This window comes from Leucopleurus acutus (assembly GCF_964270905.1).
Source record: "Leucopleurus acutus genome assembly, chromosome: 13".
NCBI classification, from domain to species: domain Eukaryota; kingdom Metazoa; phylum Chordata; class Mammalia; order Artiodactyla; family Delphinidae; genus Leucopleurus; species Leucopleurus acutus.
Genome location: NC_139155.1, coordinates 39,558,128 through 39,576,642, shown reverse-complemented (window position 1 = coordinate 39,576,642; position 18,515 = coordinate 39,558,128). Strand labels below are relative to the sequence as shown.

The 18,515-nt window shown below is 46.9% G+C and overlaps 1 protein-coding gene across 7 annotated transcripts in view; it reads left to right on the top strand.

Annotated features, from left to right (window-relative positions):
- Window positions 1-18,515, top strand: part of FHOD3 (formin homology 2 domain containing 3) — a gene marked incomplete at both ends in the record, with an annotated part of 492,573 nt that overhangs the window by 189,320 nt on the left and 284,738 nt on the right. For all 7 annotated transcript variants that reach the window (XM_082852719.1, XM_082852718.1, XM_082852717.1 and 4 more), the window contains one exon: window positions 17,057-17,124. In XM_082852719.1, the coding sequence (XP_082708845.1) occupies window positions 17,057-17,124 (68 nt within the window). The remainder of the gene's footprint in view (window positions 1-17,056; window positions 17,125-18,515) is intronic.

Below are 18,515 nucleotides of genomic sequence, written 5' to 3'. Positions count from 1 at the left end.
GACATTAGGGCCGGGTGGGTGGTAGGTTGCCAGGAGCCACAGAGACTGCCACCTCTTGCAAAGGTACTTTAAGCCCCCCTTCCCTTTCCCACTCCCACGCCCTGACTATTGTCATGTACAGTCAGAAGTTGACTCACTTTCCCTGCCTGAAATAATCCAACCCGTGTTAGGCCTGCCCTGAGTCACGGGGACTTGACGACTGCATTGTGGTGTTGGGAGGGCATGCCCTCGTGCTTGCCTTTCCCTTCAGTGGCCTGTGGTTGTGACTCTTTCCTTTAAAGGCTGCCTTGGCTCAGAGCCCAGTGTGAATGGGTGGTGGAGTCACTGAGGGTGAGCGCCCGACCGTAGTCTCCTCTCCGCTGCTCCTTGAAGATCCGGGGCTCCCCCGTGCCCTCCCTTTGAATGGTACCAGGTGAATCAGGTGGGCCCCTGCTTGGAGCTGTTCCCCCGGAGGCCGAGGCCCTGGAGGGGCAAGGAGGTCAGGGTCAGTGTCAGCCTGATCCAGGAAGCGGGCCTTACAGGCTGAGGAGCTGTGGGTCGGGGGCGGGGGGGGGAGAGCGCAGCTGGAGCACTTTCACGGGCTGACTCACAGCACCACCGTGGCAGGTCACCGTGCACACTGAGTGAGCCTGGGACAGCATGAGCCTGGTACATACATAGTGACATAGTGTTGGTTGAGTGAATACCAGAAAACCTTTGCTCAGCCAGCCTGCCGCGAGCGTGATGGTGATTGGTTCAGGACTCAGCCTGTGTCTAATCCAGAGAGACGGAACGGTGCTGCCCATTCATGGCTCCTCCCCTTGGCATCACAGGACTGCAAAGCTTCCCCAGTAACACCAGGCTCTGTCACTTCCTGGGGTCTCTCACAGCTGGCCCCTCAGCCTGGAAAGCTGTGCCTGCCTTTACCCACCTGAATAACTGACTGATTCTCCCAGAGTTTACCTGGACTGAACGTATCTACCCGCGGGTCTCTGTCTCCCGTTAGACTCCAGGTTCCTCACGGGAGCACTGTGTAGTGTTCATCTTTGAGGCTAGGACGCAGTGCCCTCCCCCCACCCGCCGAAGTGACTCCCTGTGAGTGGCTCAGAGTCACCAGCCCCCCTCTCTCTGTGGGTCACTGTACAGGTCCTTTATTCCGTGGGAGAAGTTACACCTAGGCCGCTAGCTGATTTAATCAGAAAATGCCTACTGATTAAGTATCAGGTCTAGAAATACCGATTCCGCTGAGCCGCCCAACCCTAGTTGTTCTGGCCCTCTTCTCTGTGATGGAGTCTGCCGGCAGCTGCATCCACGTTGTTTCCTAACTAGGTTCTCCAGTACGTTGGACGCGCCTAGGCGTTACCACCAAGGGGACGAGCAGTCACGCTTGGCTCGTTTCGGGTTTTCACTACGACTACTTGCTGCAGATGTCAGGCACCCTCGGCTCAGCCGTCCTGGGCACAGGACCTTGGCACGGCCTAGAAATAAACCCAGACGGAGTGTCAGGAGGTCAGGGAGGATTGGGAGGCAGCTTGTCCTTTTGCTGTGTAGAAACATTCAGTTCAGACGTGCGTTTGCTCCATGACATGACCAATACTTAAGGTTTGCTGCACTTAATTGTAAAAATGCAACACGACATTCTTTGACTGTGGTCGCCCCTCCCCCTTGGTCAGTGAATAAACTCTATTCAAAACAGTTGTTTTAAAAACCCTTTCCTCTGCTGCAGTTCGGTTTGCGTTCTGTGATGCTCGCCATAGATTAATGGCTGTTTCCATCTTGAAGAATCTTTAAAGGAAGAGCCTGGCCCCATGGGGTGGGTCAGGTGAACTACTGAGTTTTGCCATCTCTGTTTGGTGACATGATTGATGCCGGACTGTTCCCTTTTGACCCCAGCTAATGATCCTTATCTTCTCTCCAAGGATTAGACATTCACTTCTTTTTTTCAGAGTGTTTAGGGCAGGGATGGTGAACATTTTTCCTGTCAAAAGCCATCGACCCCAGGAAGGAAGAGACCATCTCTTTGCAGGAGTGACGGTGCCTTGGAGAGGCACCCCTGGGGCCCAGCCTGGGTCGTCTGAGCTCAGGCGACCTTCTCAGCACAGTAAGAAGGACCTGACAGATGACAGGAGGTGCCTTGGCAGCCCAGAGTGAAAGGACTGACTAAGTCACTCTGTGGAGGGTCTTGGGTATGTTTTAGAAATATCATTGAAGCCTTTGGGGCTGGCGAGAGAAGGAAAAGTAATCTTTACTGAGCGCTGAATTGTGCCAGGTGCTTTGCCAACGTTATTGTGTTCTTTATCACATTGCTTTAGCATGTTGGAATGTGTGTTTTTTAATCCTGTTTTACTGATAAGAAAACCAAGGCACAGAGAGGAATGTCTTCCGAAATGCAAACATCGATTTAGTAGTCTGGATGGCAGTAGAGTGGTGCGGAAGCCATGTGCAAACCAGAGCAGTGCATGGTGCAGCCTGGAGGGGGCCTTGCCAGCTGGGAGTGCAGGAGAGGGCAGGGGAAGTGGGCCCTGTGCCCCCGACGGTGGGCACGAGAGGAGGTCGGGGGACACTGCTGGTAAGTTCTGTGAGCTGAGCCTGGGAATAACAGGGTGCTTCACTGAGACCAAGACTGGGACAGTCCTGGCTGCAGTCGGTGCCTGGGTAAGAGGTTGAGTAGTTTGGATGTGTGTCCTCTGGGGCTGCTTGGGGTTGTGGTATGTGGTTTTGGGCCACTGTGCTGGGATGGTTCTCTTCTCCTAAATTTTTTCCCCCTGAGAGTAAAGCCAAGTTGGGCCTCATACCCGATAGAGAGGAATGGTCTCCTGTGGACACCGCCAAGGACTCTGGATGCTTCCAGAAGCACAGAGAGAAAATGGGCTTGTTTGATCGGGAAACCTCTCTTCCCTTTGTGCCCTGCCAGTGGGGGGTGAGAAGTGCCGAGCTGCAGTCAGTGACTGCCGCTGTGCTGTGGCCATTTCAGGGGCAAAACACCCCACATTCAAGCAAAACCACTTGGCAGTGCAGTTTCTCTGTGGTTGTTGGAGCTAGGAAGAGAAATATATTGTCATTTTGGGAAAAAACACAAACAAAACACATCCATCTAAACGTTTCAACTTAATGCTAAAATAAAGGGAATGATAAAAGCCTATAAATAAAGTAACTGTTTTGAGGTTCTCCAGGTTCCTAATTTGAGAAGAGAGCAAAGGAAGAAGGAAATGTAGAAGGAGAGAAGGAGAGGGGAAAGGCAGGAGGGCAGGGGCCAAGCCATGGCAGGAGAGAGAGACAGGCCTGTAGATGGAGGGAGGGGAGGAGTTCTGAAGTGAAAGGTCTCCATCACCTGTTTTTCACACCAGGGTGTTTCTGCTGCTTTCAGATGCTAATGGTCGGATTACCCTGGGTCAGCAGCCTTTTCAGCGGGTGGTGTCAATGTGCAGACCCTCTGGGCCCCTGCACAGGGTCCTGCGGCTGGGCAAGTGATCGAAGAGCTGGATGGTCTCTGAGGACCCTTCTCTAGCTACCATTCTTTGATCCTGGGGAAAAATGAAGGCGTGTTTTAAACAGAATTCCAATTCATTAAGTGACCTGCACTAGCTGACCCCGGCCTTTTTGCCTCTGAGAAGAGACACTTTTGTTAAAGCAGAGATGGGAGCAGACGGAAGTACCCTTGCGCCCTTCGCTGGGGCCCAAAGCTAGCTGGTGCCCTAAGTTCAGAGGGAAAAATCATTTCCTACTCTTGCCAAAAACTCAGCCTCTGTGCACCGGTGCCGAATCAAATCTTGGAGACAGAGTTTTGGATGAAGTAGAAAAGAATAGCTTTATTGCTTTGCCAGGCAAAGGGGGACACAGCGGGCTCGTGCCCCCGAAAAACTGTGTCCGCAACCCAGAAGGATTTGGTGAGGAGTTTTATAGCAATGGTTCAAGGCTGGGGTTGCTGATAAGGTTAGGGTGTGTGCCTGCACTCCTTTAATCTGGCCTGAGGCGGTCTCCTCCTAAAGAGCTTCTCTGGTTCCTTTAATCTGGCCTCAGGTGGTCTTCTCTGGAACGAAGAATGCTAACACTTCCATTTGTTGGGGGGGTTTAGTTTTGTGAAGAGCTCAAAGATATTGTTATGTGTATCCCTTGAGGCGGAACCAGGACCCTGCCCCAAGGCTGCACTGTTGTTTCTAGTCTGTACCTCCCTTGTCTCTGCATCCCCTCGCTTCTCTGATTAGCAGCTCTTCGAATCTGCCCTTTGGAACTCAGGGAACATCCTGGAGGCTGGGGTCTATTCCCTATTTCTATTTCCCAAGAAATGGGGGACAGAAAGGCTTCCATGCCCAGGAGTCCCATAGGGTCCCACGCGGTTTCACTACGATGGGATTCAGAACCAGAGGTCCATGGCTCTGCCTGGGCTGCCTTCCTCAGTGAAGATGAGAAGGGTGGTTCCCAAGGTCACAGGCAGAAAGAACATGGAGCTGGGTGGGGCTCGCAGGGTGGTGATGACAGGCCAGCAACCATGCAGTAATTGCATAATTTCAAGTCTGGTGCAGCTTTTTGGTCGACGGCTCCTTGGACGCTGCTCGCCACTTGCAGGGGGGCCTCTCGTGTTCCTCTCTAGCACAGCGCCTGTGTCCCCGCTGTCTGCTGTTGACACGTCATCTCCGCTGACTGCAAGCTTCATGAAGCCGGGTCGTGCCTTGTGCGTCTCTCTTATTCCCCTGCCTGGCACGGCCCTTGGAGCACAATAAGTGGCCAGTGATTGTTTGAAGGAAGGGGAAAGCCTGTTGAGAGCTACAAAGAAGCATCCTGGGTTGTCTAGGGTCCTAAAAGTTCTCTGTGCCCTGCCCTTCAGAAGTCAGGGAAGGCTACAAACCTGGGCTAAAAATGTATGCACAGATGTGCCTGAATCTCCTCTGTGGACCCTCTTTTAGGGGTCCAAGGTCAACAGATCCCTGGCCTTAAGCAGTACAACACGTACATCTGTCCATTAGCCATGTATTCTGAGCCCCAGCCCCTTGCCAGCTGCTGCCAGGGCCCGGAGGGAAACTGGCATGGCTGCGAGTTAGTTCTGGAGCGGGGAGATCCACGTAAGTGTGAGTGGAAAGACCAGTAATGCTTTGTGGCAGAATATGTCGAGTCTCAGGCCTGTGGCCACACGTGCACAGAGTGGTTGGGAAAAGCAGTGCCCTTCACAACCTCCAAGCTTGTGGCCTTTCACTTCCTGTAGGCTCGCCTTCGGTTACGATTTCTTTTAATAGACACTATTTTTGGGTGGAGCAGTTATAGTTTTACAGAAAAAATGGAGCAAGAAGTACAGAGAGTTCCCATATGCCCCTCCAGCCTCCCCCAATTTCCCCCATTATCAATATCTTACATGAATGTGGTACATTGTTATAACGGATGAATAATATTGCTGCATTTAAAAATTTTTTAAATTTTGCGTTGGAGTATAGTTGATTAACAATGTTGTATGTTAGTTTCAGCAACGCAACAGCAATTGATGCATTTTTATTAACTAAAGTTTGTAGTTTACATTAAGGTTCATTCTTTGTGTTGTACATTCTATAGGTATGGACAAAAATATGTAATGACATGTAGCCACCATTATTGTGTCACGTAGAATAGTTTCACTGCCCTAAACATCCCCCATGCTCTACCTATTCATTCTTTTCTCTTTCCCTCTGAGTCCCTGGCAACCACTGATCTTTTTACTGTTGCCATGGTTTTGCCTTTCCAGACTGTCATATTGCAGGAATCATACAGTACGCAGCCTTTTCAGATTGGCTTCATTCACTTAGTAACATGCATTTAAGGTTCTGCCACGTCTTTTTGTGGCTTGATAGCTCATTTCTTTTTATCATTGAATAGTATGCCATTGCCTGATGTACCACATTTTGTTAGCCGGTCACCAACTGAAGGACCCTAAGGTTGCTTCCAAGTTTTGGCAATTATGATTGTGAATATGCTTTTCATGTCTTCTTAGATCCTGTGGCCACAGGGTCATGGCAGAGTGGGGCTGTGTCTTTGGGGTCTGGGCTCATTCACAGAAAGCAAGACTCTAGCATGTTCTTAGGTTGGGCGAACCTATAAAGCCATAACCAGGCCAGATGTTGGGGGTATTAGGAACGTGGATGGTGAGTGTTCCTCCTAGGTTCTTTCTCCAGCCCCCAGAGTCAACTTGGTCATTTCATTAATCAATCATTTATTGAGATATTAGATCCTGGGGGTATAGAGGTAAGTTATTCATGGGCCCTGACATCAAGGTGCTCACAGTTTAGTGAGGGGGTAGAATTGCAAAAGAATCATTACATGTTGGGAATATTTAAACAAACACTGATTGTGAAAAATTAAGGACAATGGCCGATTTGTAGGGTTAAAAACCACACCATCATCAGAACTCATTCCAGCCTGCGTGACAAGTGTGACAATATGGGTGAGTGCCAGGATTCACAGAGAAGTCTCCAGGAGGAGGTGACCTGGCACACAGGGAGGGGAGAGATGGAGGAAGCAGGGAAGCCCTGTTCCCTGTCGGAGCATGAAGGCTGGAGAGTGAGGCTTCTCCTGACCCTAGATCGTCTCTGAAAGAGTCAAGGATGGCATTCGGCTGTCTCGGGGTCCATTTCAAGGCAGGGGCACTGCTTGCTGACAGTGAATGCCCAAGCTCCTCCAGTGTCCCATCTCTCAGGGAGTGTCCCCCCGAACCCCACTGCCGCCAGCCCAGTGGGCCAAGCCTGAAATCTGGGAGTCTTCCACCTGCTTGATCCCGCAGTCAGCTGTATCCCTAAAGCTCTCTCAAGTCGACCCCTCCTCTCCATCCCCGCTGTTCTCTATCCCGACCTATGGCATCTTGCTGGCATGATTCCAGAGGCCTCTTAACTGGTTTCCTGCTCCTAACTCCCTTCAGTTTATCTGCCTTCACTCACCGGACTGGCAGTGAAGTTTGTACAACCCTGTCTCCTTGGGTTCCTTCCTGCCTGAGAGACATGGAGCTGAAACTCCAGGGCACAGCAGCTCGGGCCCCGCCCGCGTGAACCCTCCGGGTATCGTCAGCCTGATGCTCTCCCTGCGCGACCTGCCCGTGTCCTGGCCCCACTGAAGTGTGGTCCACTCTGAACACACTTCGCAGCCGTGCAGGCTGCACAACTACTCTTCTCTTCCTCACATTCGCCTTCTGCACAGCACTTCTCACACCGGTGGACTTTCACTCAAGCCTCCGAAATCTGTTCCATGTCACCACGTCTGAAGCTCCGTCTCCAGCCCCAGCTTCACAGGGATTTCCGCTCCTTCCTCTGCGGCCCCTTAGTGTCATCATGTCCTTCTCACGTGACAGTGGCATTATCTGGGGACATGTCTGTCCTCCCCAACTGGCCATCAACGCTTGATGTTCCACCTGTCACCTGAGGGCTTGGCACGCTCCCTGCTTAGTAGATAATCAAGAAAGGATTGTTAGAAGGATGATGTTACGCATATGTAAAGGGCGATTGCACTCTAAGGGAATTTGGAATTAAAGAAGGTCATCTTAAGCAGTGTTGCCTCATCGGGTCTTGGGACCTCCTCATCATTCACATTTAGCCTCTCCACCCTCACGCTGAGGAGGCTGCCCCTCGGGTAACTGGGGCATCATGCATCCCGATTCACCATCATCACCACTGGCACTTGTCACGGTCGGTCCCCCAGAACAGAAGCCGTTGCTTTTATGTGAGTGTTTTCTTCTGAATTTACGTGGTGACAGGAGTGTCATGGTTAGGATGTGAGCAAATGTCAGTGGCCCAATTGTTTATTTTTATTGTACAAACAGAACATAAGGCCATTTCTATTTCTGCTAGGCATTTTCCTCCACTTCTGAGAGCCTGTAGTCCCAGGGCTGGGGCCAGCGATGATGTCGCTTCTCTGGCCTTGGTTCCTCCTCCTGTGAAATGACGATGTTGGATTAGATCAAGGATTCTTACCTCTTGGTCCATAGAATCTCCTGAAGGCCCATAGGGAGCTTCTGGGTACCCATGCTCTCTGAAACTATTAACATTTTGTGTGTCTGAACATCTTTTTGTGACTTGCGTATGATTTTCAAAGAGTGTGACTCCAATCACTGGAAAAAATGGCTTCCAAAATCTGACCCAGCAGTTTTTTTCACTGAAAAATAGTTTCTACTGTGCCACTTTTTTTTTTTTCTTTAAAATATCAACTTGTTATACTGAGTAACAGTTTCAGGTTGAAATGCGTTATACTTCCCAGTCATCAGTGTATCGTGTGGCACATTAGAATTCATGGGAAGAATTTCCAGAGTTGAATTCTTCTGACTCACTCAGTGTTGACAGTAACTTGGGCTGTGGGCTCCTGGCTGGGGAGAGAAGCATAAGCCAAGCTTGGCCACCCACCTTCAGGTTGTCTTTTGTCACATTTTACCAGTTCTAAGTGGGGAGTCTGAAGAGCAAATGTCACAGCTACATCCAGGCAAAGCAGGAGCTCATTTCTCATCGCTGCGTCTGAAAAACCATGCTGGTTGCATCCTCTGTAGCTGGGGCGAACAGATTTTTAAATGTAGGCATGGCATTTAGCTGATGAATAAATCTCTACGTGTGATGTCTTTTGTAGTAGCCCAAGGGTAGGAGGAAAGTTATTGTCTCCTCGCGCAGAAGAGGGATCCCCGTGTCTTGGTCCCAGTTCCCCATGGAGTGCTTGGTTACTGAGTTTGCCTCTTGGTGAGAAAAGGGTGTGCTGTAATTATTAAAGTCAGTGACTTTTATGGACCTGAAAGCATGATATTCTAGATGCATCTTTCACTAGCCCACTTCCCCAGACACACGCACAGATGCCTTTTGTTCTTCCCCTCCACATTCTTCCACCGATGTAAGTTGGTTCTGTGTTTTTCACTGGTGCCTTCTCATGTTCTGGTCCTTCTTTCCCCTCACACTGAGGTTTTCTTCATTGTGCTCTTGGTTGAGCAGGAAGCATGGGACCTCTGCGGTTGTGCTTTTCAGCACTGAGATTTTCGAGCCATGCAGGTTTCCTTCCCAAATACACAGCAGGAATGGTCTCTGACGGCCTTTATTTAATTTGCCCTCAACCCCTTGTTATTATAAGCTAGTTAGCATGTAATACACTAATTACATCTCTTAAAGGAACATATTTCATTTTAAATGGCAAGAACTGTGGAGAGAAAAGATGGGAGGGCTTATAGAGAATTAAACAATGTTCTGATTACACCTCCTTCCCCACCACCTGTAGGCTCCCAACTGCCCTTTACTCAAAGGCGAATGCCTGCACCCCAGGCAGATTCAGCCTGGAAAGGTGGGGAGAATGAATGTGCACATTCATTTACTGGCCAAGCACACTCTGTGTGCTTGACCTAAAAATAATGAATGTTTAATTGCTCCCACCTACAGCTTCTCCCCAGCTGCTGGGACCAGCGCTGCCTCTTCCATGGGACCTTCTGCAGCCTGAGCTCTCCTGAGCTACAGGCCACCCCGGGCTGTGCTGGTGGGAGGGGACTTCTTTGCACACTTCCGACCTGGCAGTGTCCTTCGAGAGAATGGCAAACCTTTGAGAATCCAATCTGATCCCAGCCTTACATTTTACATACGAAGCTTCTGCTTTGAGTTTGGCTGTGCTCTTTTGATGTTTGCCAAGAAGCATCCCACATTTCACTACTTAGTCCCCCAGGCATCTTCTTCCCTGATGCTCCGACTTGGGACTCTCAAGCCAGGTCTTGGTGGCAAGAACCATCTTTTTCCTTACATGCCCCCCCAACCCCCGGGAGGGGCTGCACCTCATCAGCATGCATTCACGACTGAGGTGTTCAAGGAGAAGGGAGCACCTCTGAGCTCCTGGGAGAAGTGTGAAGTTCACATACAGGTGGAGCCTCTGGAGCTGCCCTCTTGCTGACTTAGGCTGGGCTCCACGTCCCTCCCTGTGTTCAGCAGTTGAGGTCTTTTTTTCTTTTGAATTGCCTGATTTTCAGGCAATATGCACACATAGAATTCCCTCCCTTGGGACTTGGGACCCATGAGGACAGTTCACACAGTGTATTGGGTATAGTAGGAGGATCAGAGGAACTCCAAGCTCTGCTCCACCATCCACGGGCTGAAGCCAAGGGTGCATCTGCACCTATATACACAGACTCAGAGACACACACGCGAGCCCCACATAGAGAGAGGAGAGCCTGCAGACACTGGTGGCAGACCAAGGGCGCACCAAGGTTATCAATCCTACTCACTGAGGAAGCCTTGGATTCGCTATGTAACCCAGGACTGAGAATCACACCCGAATAGACAGACTACTTCTAAAGGTGTGATTGATGTTCTGTTGGACATGCATCCAGGAGAGACATCAAGCGCACGCTTGGGAAGCTGGCAGGCCATCCTCTGTTCCTAGGTGAGCCCTTCACACTCTAGTCTAAGATGAAGAGGAAGCCAGCACAGCCATGGTGAGTCTGACTTTCTGTATGGTGAGGTCTGGATGAGATGTAAATGGAACACCCAATTCCTTGAACTCAGAGGGTCCCCCAGCAGTTAAAGGTCCAGACCACACCACCCGCAGCATGGCTAGCCCAGCAGCAAGGAAGCCAGGACCTGGGCTGTGGGAAGTAGTACCTCTCCTTTGGCCTGTGTAGGCTCCTCTTATTGAAGGGCTGTCAGCAGTCTTTGGTTTGGGTGTGGTATCTGACGTGGTAAAACACCTGCTGGCTGCTCTTCTACCAGCAGGAATGGTACCTCTCATAAAATGACAAATTATATGTCATTTACAAACATCCTTGATCCCCAATCCTTCCTAACCTCTAGGTAAACAGTGGTGTCTCCTAAGACATATATCAAGTATCAACAGAACAAGTCAGGTAGGGCATGGAGGCTTTTGGGTACCCTATGTTTTTAAGATAGATGGTAATTTTGAGGTTTGTTTTTTTTTTGCGGTACGCGGGCCTCTCACTGTTGTGGCCTCTCCCGTTGCGGGGCCCAGCCGCTCCGCGGCATGTGGGATCTTCCCGGACCGGGGCACGAACCCGTGTCCCCTGCATCGGCAGGTGAACTCTCAACCACTGCGCCACCAGGGAAGCACTTGAATTTTAATTAAGCATTGTGATTTCATTTTATACCATGATGTTGGTTCTTTTTAGAGAGGTAGTATCAGTTGCCTTTTCCCAAAAAAATCAGTACTCTAGAGTAATATTTCTTTGAGTGAGTATCTGGTCATTTAAATTTCAACCAAAATGGTGACAATTCCAGTATTGTTCTCATATAATATGGGGACCAACTCATGACATTTATTAAAATGTTTATCGTACAGAAAATGGAAAGGTTTGCAGTACTTTGGTAGAGGGTATCTATGGCCATAAAAATGAAATTTTGCTGTCAATCACTTTTATGAAAGGTTAAAAAAAAAAGCTACTATTTTAACAGATGCCAGATGGAAGGATTTCTGCTTTAGACCTCACCTAGTGCTCTATAGCTTATGGAATTAAAAAACGAAGTATTTTAAAGGACATTTCAGCCAAAATATGTAATATTCTTATATAGGTTAGGTGATCTTTTGAGCTTTGATATTAAAAAAAACAAAACTACATTAAAATTCATAACTTGCTCTCTGAAGTGGTAGTGATAATTTTCTCACTTTAAAGAAAGAATTATTTGGAAACCATACTATTTTTTAATTCCGCTTTGTTTGAAATATACGATTATTTAAATAAAATGTAAAATTAATTAAAAAAAATTAAAGACAATTGGGATGAAAAGTACTTACTCCTTGAATAGAAATTGTTGTTTGTTTTAATTAAGACACTTGGCAAAAAACGGAGGGGGAGAGACTTTTGGCACCACTCAAAGATATCTTTGGCATTTGTACAAGGATGTTTCTCATCAAAGGGTGAGACCTCCCTGAGGTCTTCTGTTCTAGTGCCACAGAGGAGTCATTTGTGATGTCCTAGAGGTTAAAAATACAGAGAATGCATACCAATTAAAAGATAAATTGGATGAAAATAAGTTGCAACTGTACCTACATGAAACTCTATATAGACAGGTTAGAAATAGAAGGATGTAAAAAGATACACCATGCAAACACTAACCAAACACTGACTAACTGTGTAAGTATTAGAAAAGTAGACTTTAAAAAGGAATATTGCCAGGGATGAAGAGAGACATTACAAATGATAAAAGGTCACTTAACCTAAAAGCCATAGCCATCCTAATTGTGAGTGTACCTAACAACTGACTTTCAAAGGACCTAAAGCAAAAACTCATAAAGCTGAAGGAAGGAATAGACAAATTCAGTATAATAGAGATTTCAATAGTGCTCTCATAGTAAAATATAGAACAGATAAACAGAAACTTGGTAAGAGAAGAAGACCTGAACAGCTCTATCATTCAACTGGACCCTAGTGAATTTTTACGGGATGGTTCAGCCAATAACAGCAGAATACACATTCTTTTCATGTGTACATGAGGCAGTCATCAAGATAAACCATGTTCTGGGCCATAAAGTAAACCTTAATAAGTTTAAAATAATTGATATCATACAAAGTCTATGTTCTCACCATAAAGAAATTAAACTAGAAATTGGTAACAGAAAGATATTTGGAAAATCCTCAAATATTTGGAAGCTAAGCAGTATACTTATAAATAAACCAGAGGTTAACAACAACAAAAACCCCACAGGATTAAGTTATTCACTTTTGAAATGAAAGAAACGTTCAAGAGTCATTCAATTTTGAATTGGATGAAAATAAAAACAATATATGTAAATTTGTAGAATGCAGCTGAAGTAGTGCTTAGAGAGAAATTTTTAGCATCAAATACTTATATTTGATAAGAAGAAAGGTCTCACATTAGTTGTTAAGTTTTTACCGTCAGAAACTAGAAAAAAAGAGCAAATTAAGCCAAATGCAGTCAATGAAATAGAAATCAGAAAAGCAATGAAAAAAGGAATGAAATCAAAGGCTGATTCTTTGAAAAGATCAATAAAATTTATACATCTTTAACCTGACTGACCAAGCATAATGGAGAAAAGACAGATTACCAATATCAAGGTTAAAAGAGAGGAGGTTGCTATAGTCAATAAAAGGATAAGGGACTATTATGAAAAACTTTATGTCCATACATTTAACAATTTAGATGAAATGGATAAATTTCTTTTTTAAAAAATAAATTTATTTATTTATTTATTTGTTTTTGGCTTCGTTGTGTCTTCATTGCTGTGCGTGGGCTTTTTCTAGTTGCGGCGAGCAGAGGCTACTCTTCATTGTGGTGCGCGGGCTTCTCATTGCGGAGCACAGGCTCTAGGAGTGTGGGCTTCAGTAGTTGTGGCACACGGGCTCAGTAGTTGTGGCTCGCGGACTCTAGAGCTCAGGCTCAGTAGTTGTGGTGCATGGGCTTAGTTGCTCCGTGGCATGTGGGATCTTCCTGGACCAGGGATCAAACCCGTATCCCCTGCATTGGCAGGCAGATTCTTAACCACTGCGCCACCAGGGAAGTCCGAGAAATTTCTTGAAAGATACAAATTATCAAAGCTCATTCAAGAAGAAATATATAATTAGAATAGCCCTATGTTAATTGAAGAAATTGAATCCATAGTTTAAAAACTTTTATTAAAGAGGACTCAGGTAGCTTCACTGGAGAAATCTGCCAAACATTTAAGGAATAAGTAATACCAAGTTTACACAAACTTTTTCTTAAAGTAGAGGAGGAGGGAGTACTCTCAACTCATGAGGTCAGCATTGCCTCAATGTCAACAACATTACAAGAAACAAAAACTATAGATTAACGTTCCTCATGAATATCGATGTAAAAATCCTCAACAAAAAGTTGTCATTCTCAGCTGAATTTTTTTCTATTAATACTCAATCCCTGTTTGAACCCTCCTACACTGTTGGTGGGAATGTAAATTGGTGCAGTCACTATGGAGAACCGTATGGAGTTCCTCAAAAAACTAAAAATAGAGTTGCCATATGATCCAGCAATCCCACTCCTGGGCATGTATCTGGACAAAACTATAATTCAAAAAGATACATGCACCCCTGTGTTCATAGCACTGTTTGCAATAACCAATACATGGAAGCAACCTAAGTGTCCATCCACAGATGAATGGATAAAGAAGCTGTGGTACATATATACAATGAAATATTACTAAGTCCTAAAAAAGAGTGAAAAAATGCCTTTGCAGCAACATGGATGGACCTAGAGATTATCATACTAAGCAAAGTAAGTCAGAAAGAGAAAGACAAATACCATATGATATCACTTATATGTGGAATCTAAAATATGACACAGATGAACTTACCTACAAAACAGATTCACAGATGCAGAGAACAGACTTGTGGTTGCCAAGGGAGAGGGGTGGCGGGGGAGGGTTGGACTGGGAGTTTGAGACTAGCAGTTGCAAACTGCTATATGTGTGTGTATATATATATATATATAAAATGGATAAACAACAAGGTCCTATCGTATAGTACAGGGAACTATATTCAATGTCCTGTAATAAACCATAATGGAGAAGGATATGAAAAAAATATATATATGTGTATAACTGAATCATTTTGCTGTACACCAGAAACTAGCATAACATTGTAGATCAACTATACTTCAATAAAAGAATGCTTAATCCTTGTTTAAAAATGATTATTTTGATTATAGCACCAAGTAGTAAAACCTTAGCAGTCAGAGCACAACAAACCATAATTCTCATTCGCATGAATTGGAAGCCGTGACAGGTCGCTGATAACTAAAGGAGACTCTAACTGGGATATTGTGAATCTCTGTAAGACATATTTCTGCCTGTCGTCTGGTGGTATATAAGCAAGAAAGTAATGCAAGCTTTATTACCTTATAAAGAATTGACTCTCTACTGATGCTCTCCCTGGATAAGCTAAATCTGCCCTTGTTCTTCAGGATATACGTAGCCCCATGCTTGGCACCTGAGAGCTTTATTCTTATTAGAAGTGGTACTGGCTAAAAACAAAGTCTGTTCCTCTGGCATTTGAGAATTCTGAGACATTCGCTGTAGAAACTGGAGGAAGAAGTGATCTCCCCAGGGACCTGGGTTCTACTGCAGGGTGATGCAGTCCACTCTATTTATTACTCATGTCCTTTGAGGCCACGCATACACTTTACCGGTCAGCTCATGAGTCATTGGGCCTCAATGTTTAGGGTCTATGATGAACTAGACGTTCACTTTGGGGATGGTGGATTCCTTTGGAGTCTTCCCGGCTCCTTCTGTTCAGGAAGGTGAGGGGTTCTCTCTTAATCGAAACTCTTCATAATTAACAAGTGACTGTGGACTGCATGTTGTATTTACAGGTGGGAGATTCCATGGTGGGCAGACAACTAGGAGGCCTTGGGGTCAGACCCCACCCCCCAGACTCCAACCCCACAGAATCCTGCCTCTGCCCCTTAAGCTGTGTGTATAGGTTTAAGTCTGGAGGAGTCTCGCCGCCTCAGGAGCGAGAGACCAGGGTGTCTGCAGCACAGAGAGGGAGGGGCGCCAGGACTGCGTGACCAGGGGCTTGACAGGCCCCTTAAAGGATTTTGGATTTCCTGCTCAGTGCAGCGGGCAGCCACTGAAGGGTTTAAATGGGGACAGTGATGTCGTCAGGTGGTCATCTCCACCCAGTCTTTCTGGCCTTGGTCTGGAGGGTAGATGGGCAGAGGGAAGAGGGCAGGATGTCCGCGGGGAGGCCTTCGAGGAAACTACTGCCATTCACATGCTGAGCCTCGCCACTCTTTCATTTTAAGTGCCTCTCAGATGGGAGCCTGTTCTCTTCTCGAGCCATCGTGCAAAGCAGGCATGTCCTTCTCACAACCAGACTTCTGCTAAGTCATTTAGATCTGAGTGTTCCACGCCCTTCCACTCAAGTCCATGCCACTCACACAAGAGGAGAATGTGGCTCTGTCCATTACCCCCCCCAGTCCCCCGCCATAGGCTGTCATTGAAGCCCAGGGTTGCTGGCCATGCATGTGACATTGCTTTGAACTCTATTATTCTCAATATTTTGCATTCTACTCCATCATTATCAGTGCTTGATTGAATGCAAAACCATTTTCCTCTAAATCTATTATTGTCTTCCCATTTTACGGATAAGGAGTCCAAGGCCGAGAGAGATGAAATACTTTGCTCAAGATCACATAGCTGTGGGTGGTGACACCAGGTTTGAACTGCAGGCTCTGATTGCTTAGTCTATGCTGTAAGTTCACTCTTTACTACTGTACCCTCAGTGCCTGGCAGGCGCTCAGTAAATATGTGCCGGATGATTTACCTTGGGGCGGTCTGGCATGAAGTGTTAGGAACCCAACCCCAGGCACCTGAGCCACCTGGGTCAGGGCCAAGCTTGGGTTCTGGGAAGCTGAGTGGAATCCATGCTCCTGGGAGTATGCATACACCAGAAGAATGGGACACTCCTTCAGGGCATCGTAGTGCCACGCCACTGACCAGTGGGGAATTGTGCCTTACTCATTTGCCTCTCCTGCCTCACTGTGACCTCTGGAAGGTGGGTCCTGTAGAAGTTGGTCTCGGTGTCGAGCCCCAGGGTACTGACAGGGGCTTCTCCATCTGCCTTGCTCTGGGCCAGGACCCATCCTTGAACCCGTCTCACATGAGTGAGAGCCTGGGTGCAGGCAGAGCTAAGGCTGGGTTCCTGCTGGAAGTGGGCCGTCACCAAGGGAGCTAGTCAGTCCTTAGAGCCACTCTGCTGCTCTTGGATCATTGGATCACAGGGAAAAAGAGGCAACTTGAAGCTTTCTGAGCCCAACTGCAGTTGGTGGTGCGGGGGCTGTGAGGCAAGGAAGGAGGTTCTGTTTTGGCTGTGTTAACTTTCCAGATATAGTTGGCTACCAAGTATAGTAGTCTGTAAACAGCTGGAAATAGAGCTCTGGAGAGAGGGAGTTGAGGACTGAGGGTGCAGATCAGGGCATCTTTCCCACAACCTGCAATGTCCTCTTCCTGCGTCCTGCAACAGCTGGACTGTCCTTTGCACCCCTGGGGGTAAGGTCGATATCCTGCATGAAATGAATTTGTTTTACTCACCTTTCCAGTGGAAATTCATTAGTTGTTCATATCCTCTCTGTGTTTTTGCCATCTGTCGAGTCAGTTCAATTAATTGTATATGTTGTATTCTTTATTTCAGAAAAACTGTACAACTCCGGTGGACGAGATTTAAGAAGGGCCCTTTTCTCCCTGAAGCAGATATTTCAGGTAAAAAAAAGAAAAAAGTACTCTCAGGTTCTGTTTTTGCATTGCTTGTAGAATTAGATGCAGACAAATTTATACCTTTTACTGATTACAAAAAGAAAAGTCTCTTTAGAGTACAATGTAAATTCTGTCAAAATGTCAGTTGAGTATTTTTACCATACCAAATATTTCAAGCATAATAAGTAAAAAAAGTTATCAAATCACAATGTTTTTCCATATTTACTTCAGATTAAAAAAAAAAGTCCTACTACGGATGTAACTGAAGTCTTGTGTTCTGCTCAATATCAACCACTGTCTTCCTACTCCACCCCGGGGCCCCTCTCTACTGAATGTCACATATAGTGTTTATCATGCAAATGCACGTTTCCATACTAATGGTGCATATTCACCAACAATATGTGATATTCTTTTCTATGAACTGTATATGCGTGTTATCATGCTGTGTGTATCACGCTGCGGCTTACTTAGTGAGAGCGGGATAGGTGTGGGCGTGACCGAGTTAACTGAGTGAGTAACCATTGTATGGAGGAAGCACAAATTTGCCTTATTCATCTTCTATTGGCAGACAGTTGGGTTCGTTTCCAGGGTTCTGCTGTTACAAACCGTGCCGTTAGGGACAAGCCCCCTTGTGCACGTGTGCAAGCATCTTTGTCGGGTTCTGGCTTAGCCTTCTCTCCTAAACCTTCCCTCTGCTTCTCCCCTGGGCAAGTCACAAGCTTAGCGATGAGGGCTAGGACAGGAGTGTAGGCGAACTCCAAGCTGTCACCCACAGGGAAGAGGGACAGAGAGTCAGGGGAGGAGGGTGAGGCCGCTGTGCCAAGCAGGGCAGGGTCAGCAGAAGCAGGATGAGGCTTCGTGGAGAAGATGGAGTTTGTGTCTCCGTAGGTTCATCGTTCTTTCTGGCATGATTTTAGACTCTAGGGTGCGGTCCACATCTCTTCAGTTCCCGTCTCCTTCACATACTTAAAGGATTTTCCGTCTGTGGTAGTTCTAGCCGAGTGGCTGTGCCCTTCATGGGTGCCTTCCTGTCTGGGGGGGATTGGCAGAAAGGCAGGCCAACAGTCCATCCCACCTGCACGTTCTTGTCCCATTTTTAAACTTGTTCAACCATGCATGCCCTCATCTTTTTCCCAGAGCAGAGCCCTTCTCAGTGACAGTGTTTCTGGAGATGAGTCCTCATTCCTCATCTTCCCACAGCTACAGGCGTGACCCTGAGTCACCACTGCTGCCTCATGCCACATGTCTCAGAAGTGCCTTGGGGTTTGGGGTTGGCCTTGATTCAGGCCGTTTCTTCTGGAAAAATTGTAACAGATGTCATGGGCACCACCTGCTGCTTGGTCCGTCCTCTAGCTTCCCACCAGAGGGGCTGACCAAGTCCTTCTCATGCTGGTTCC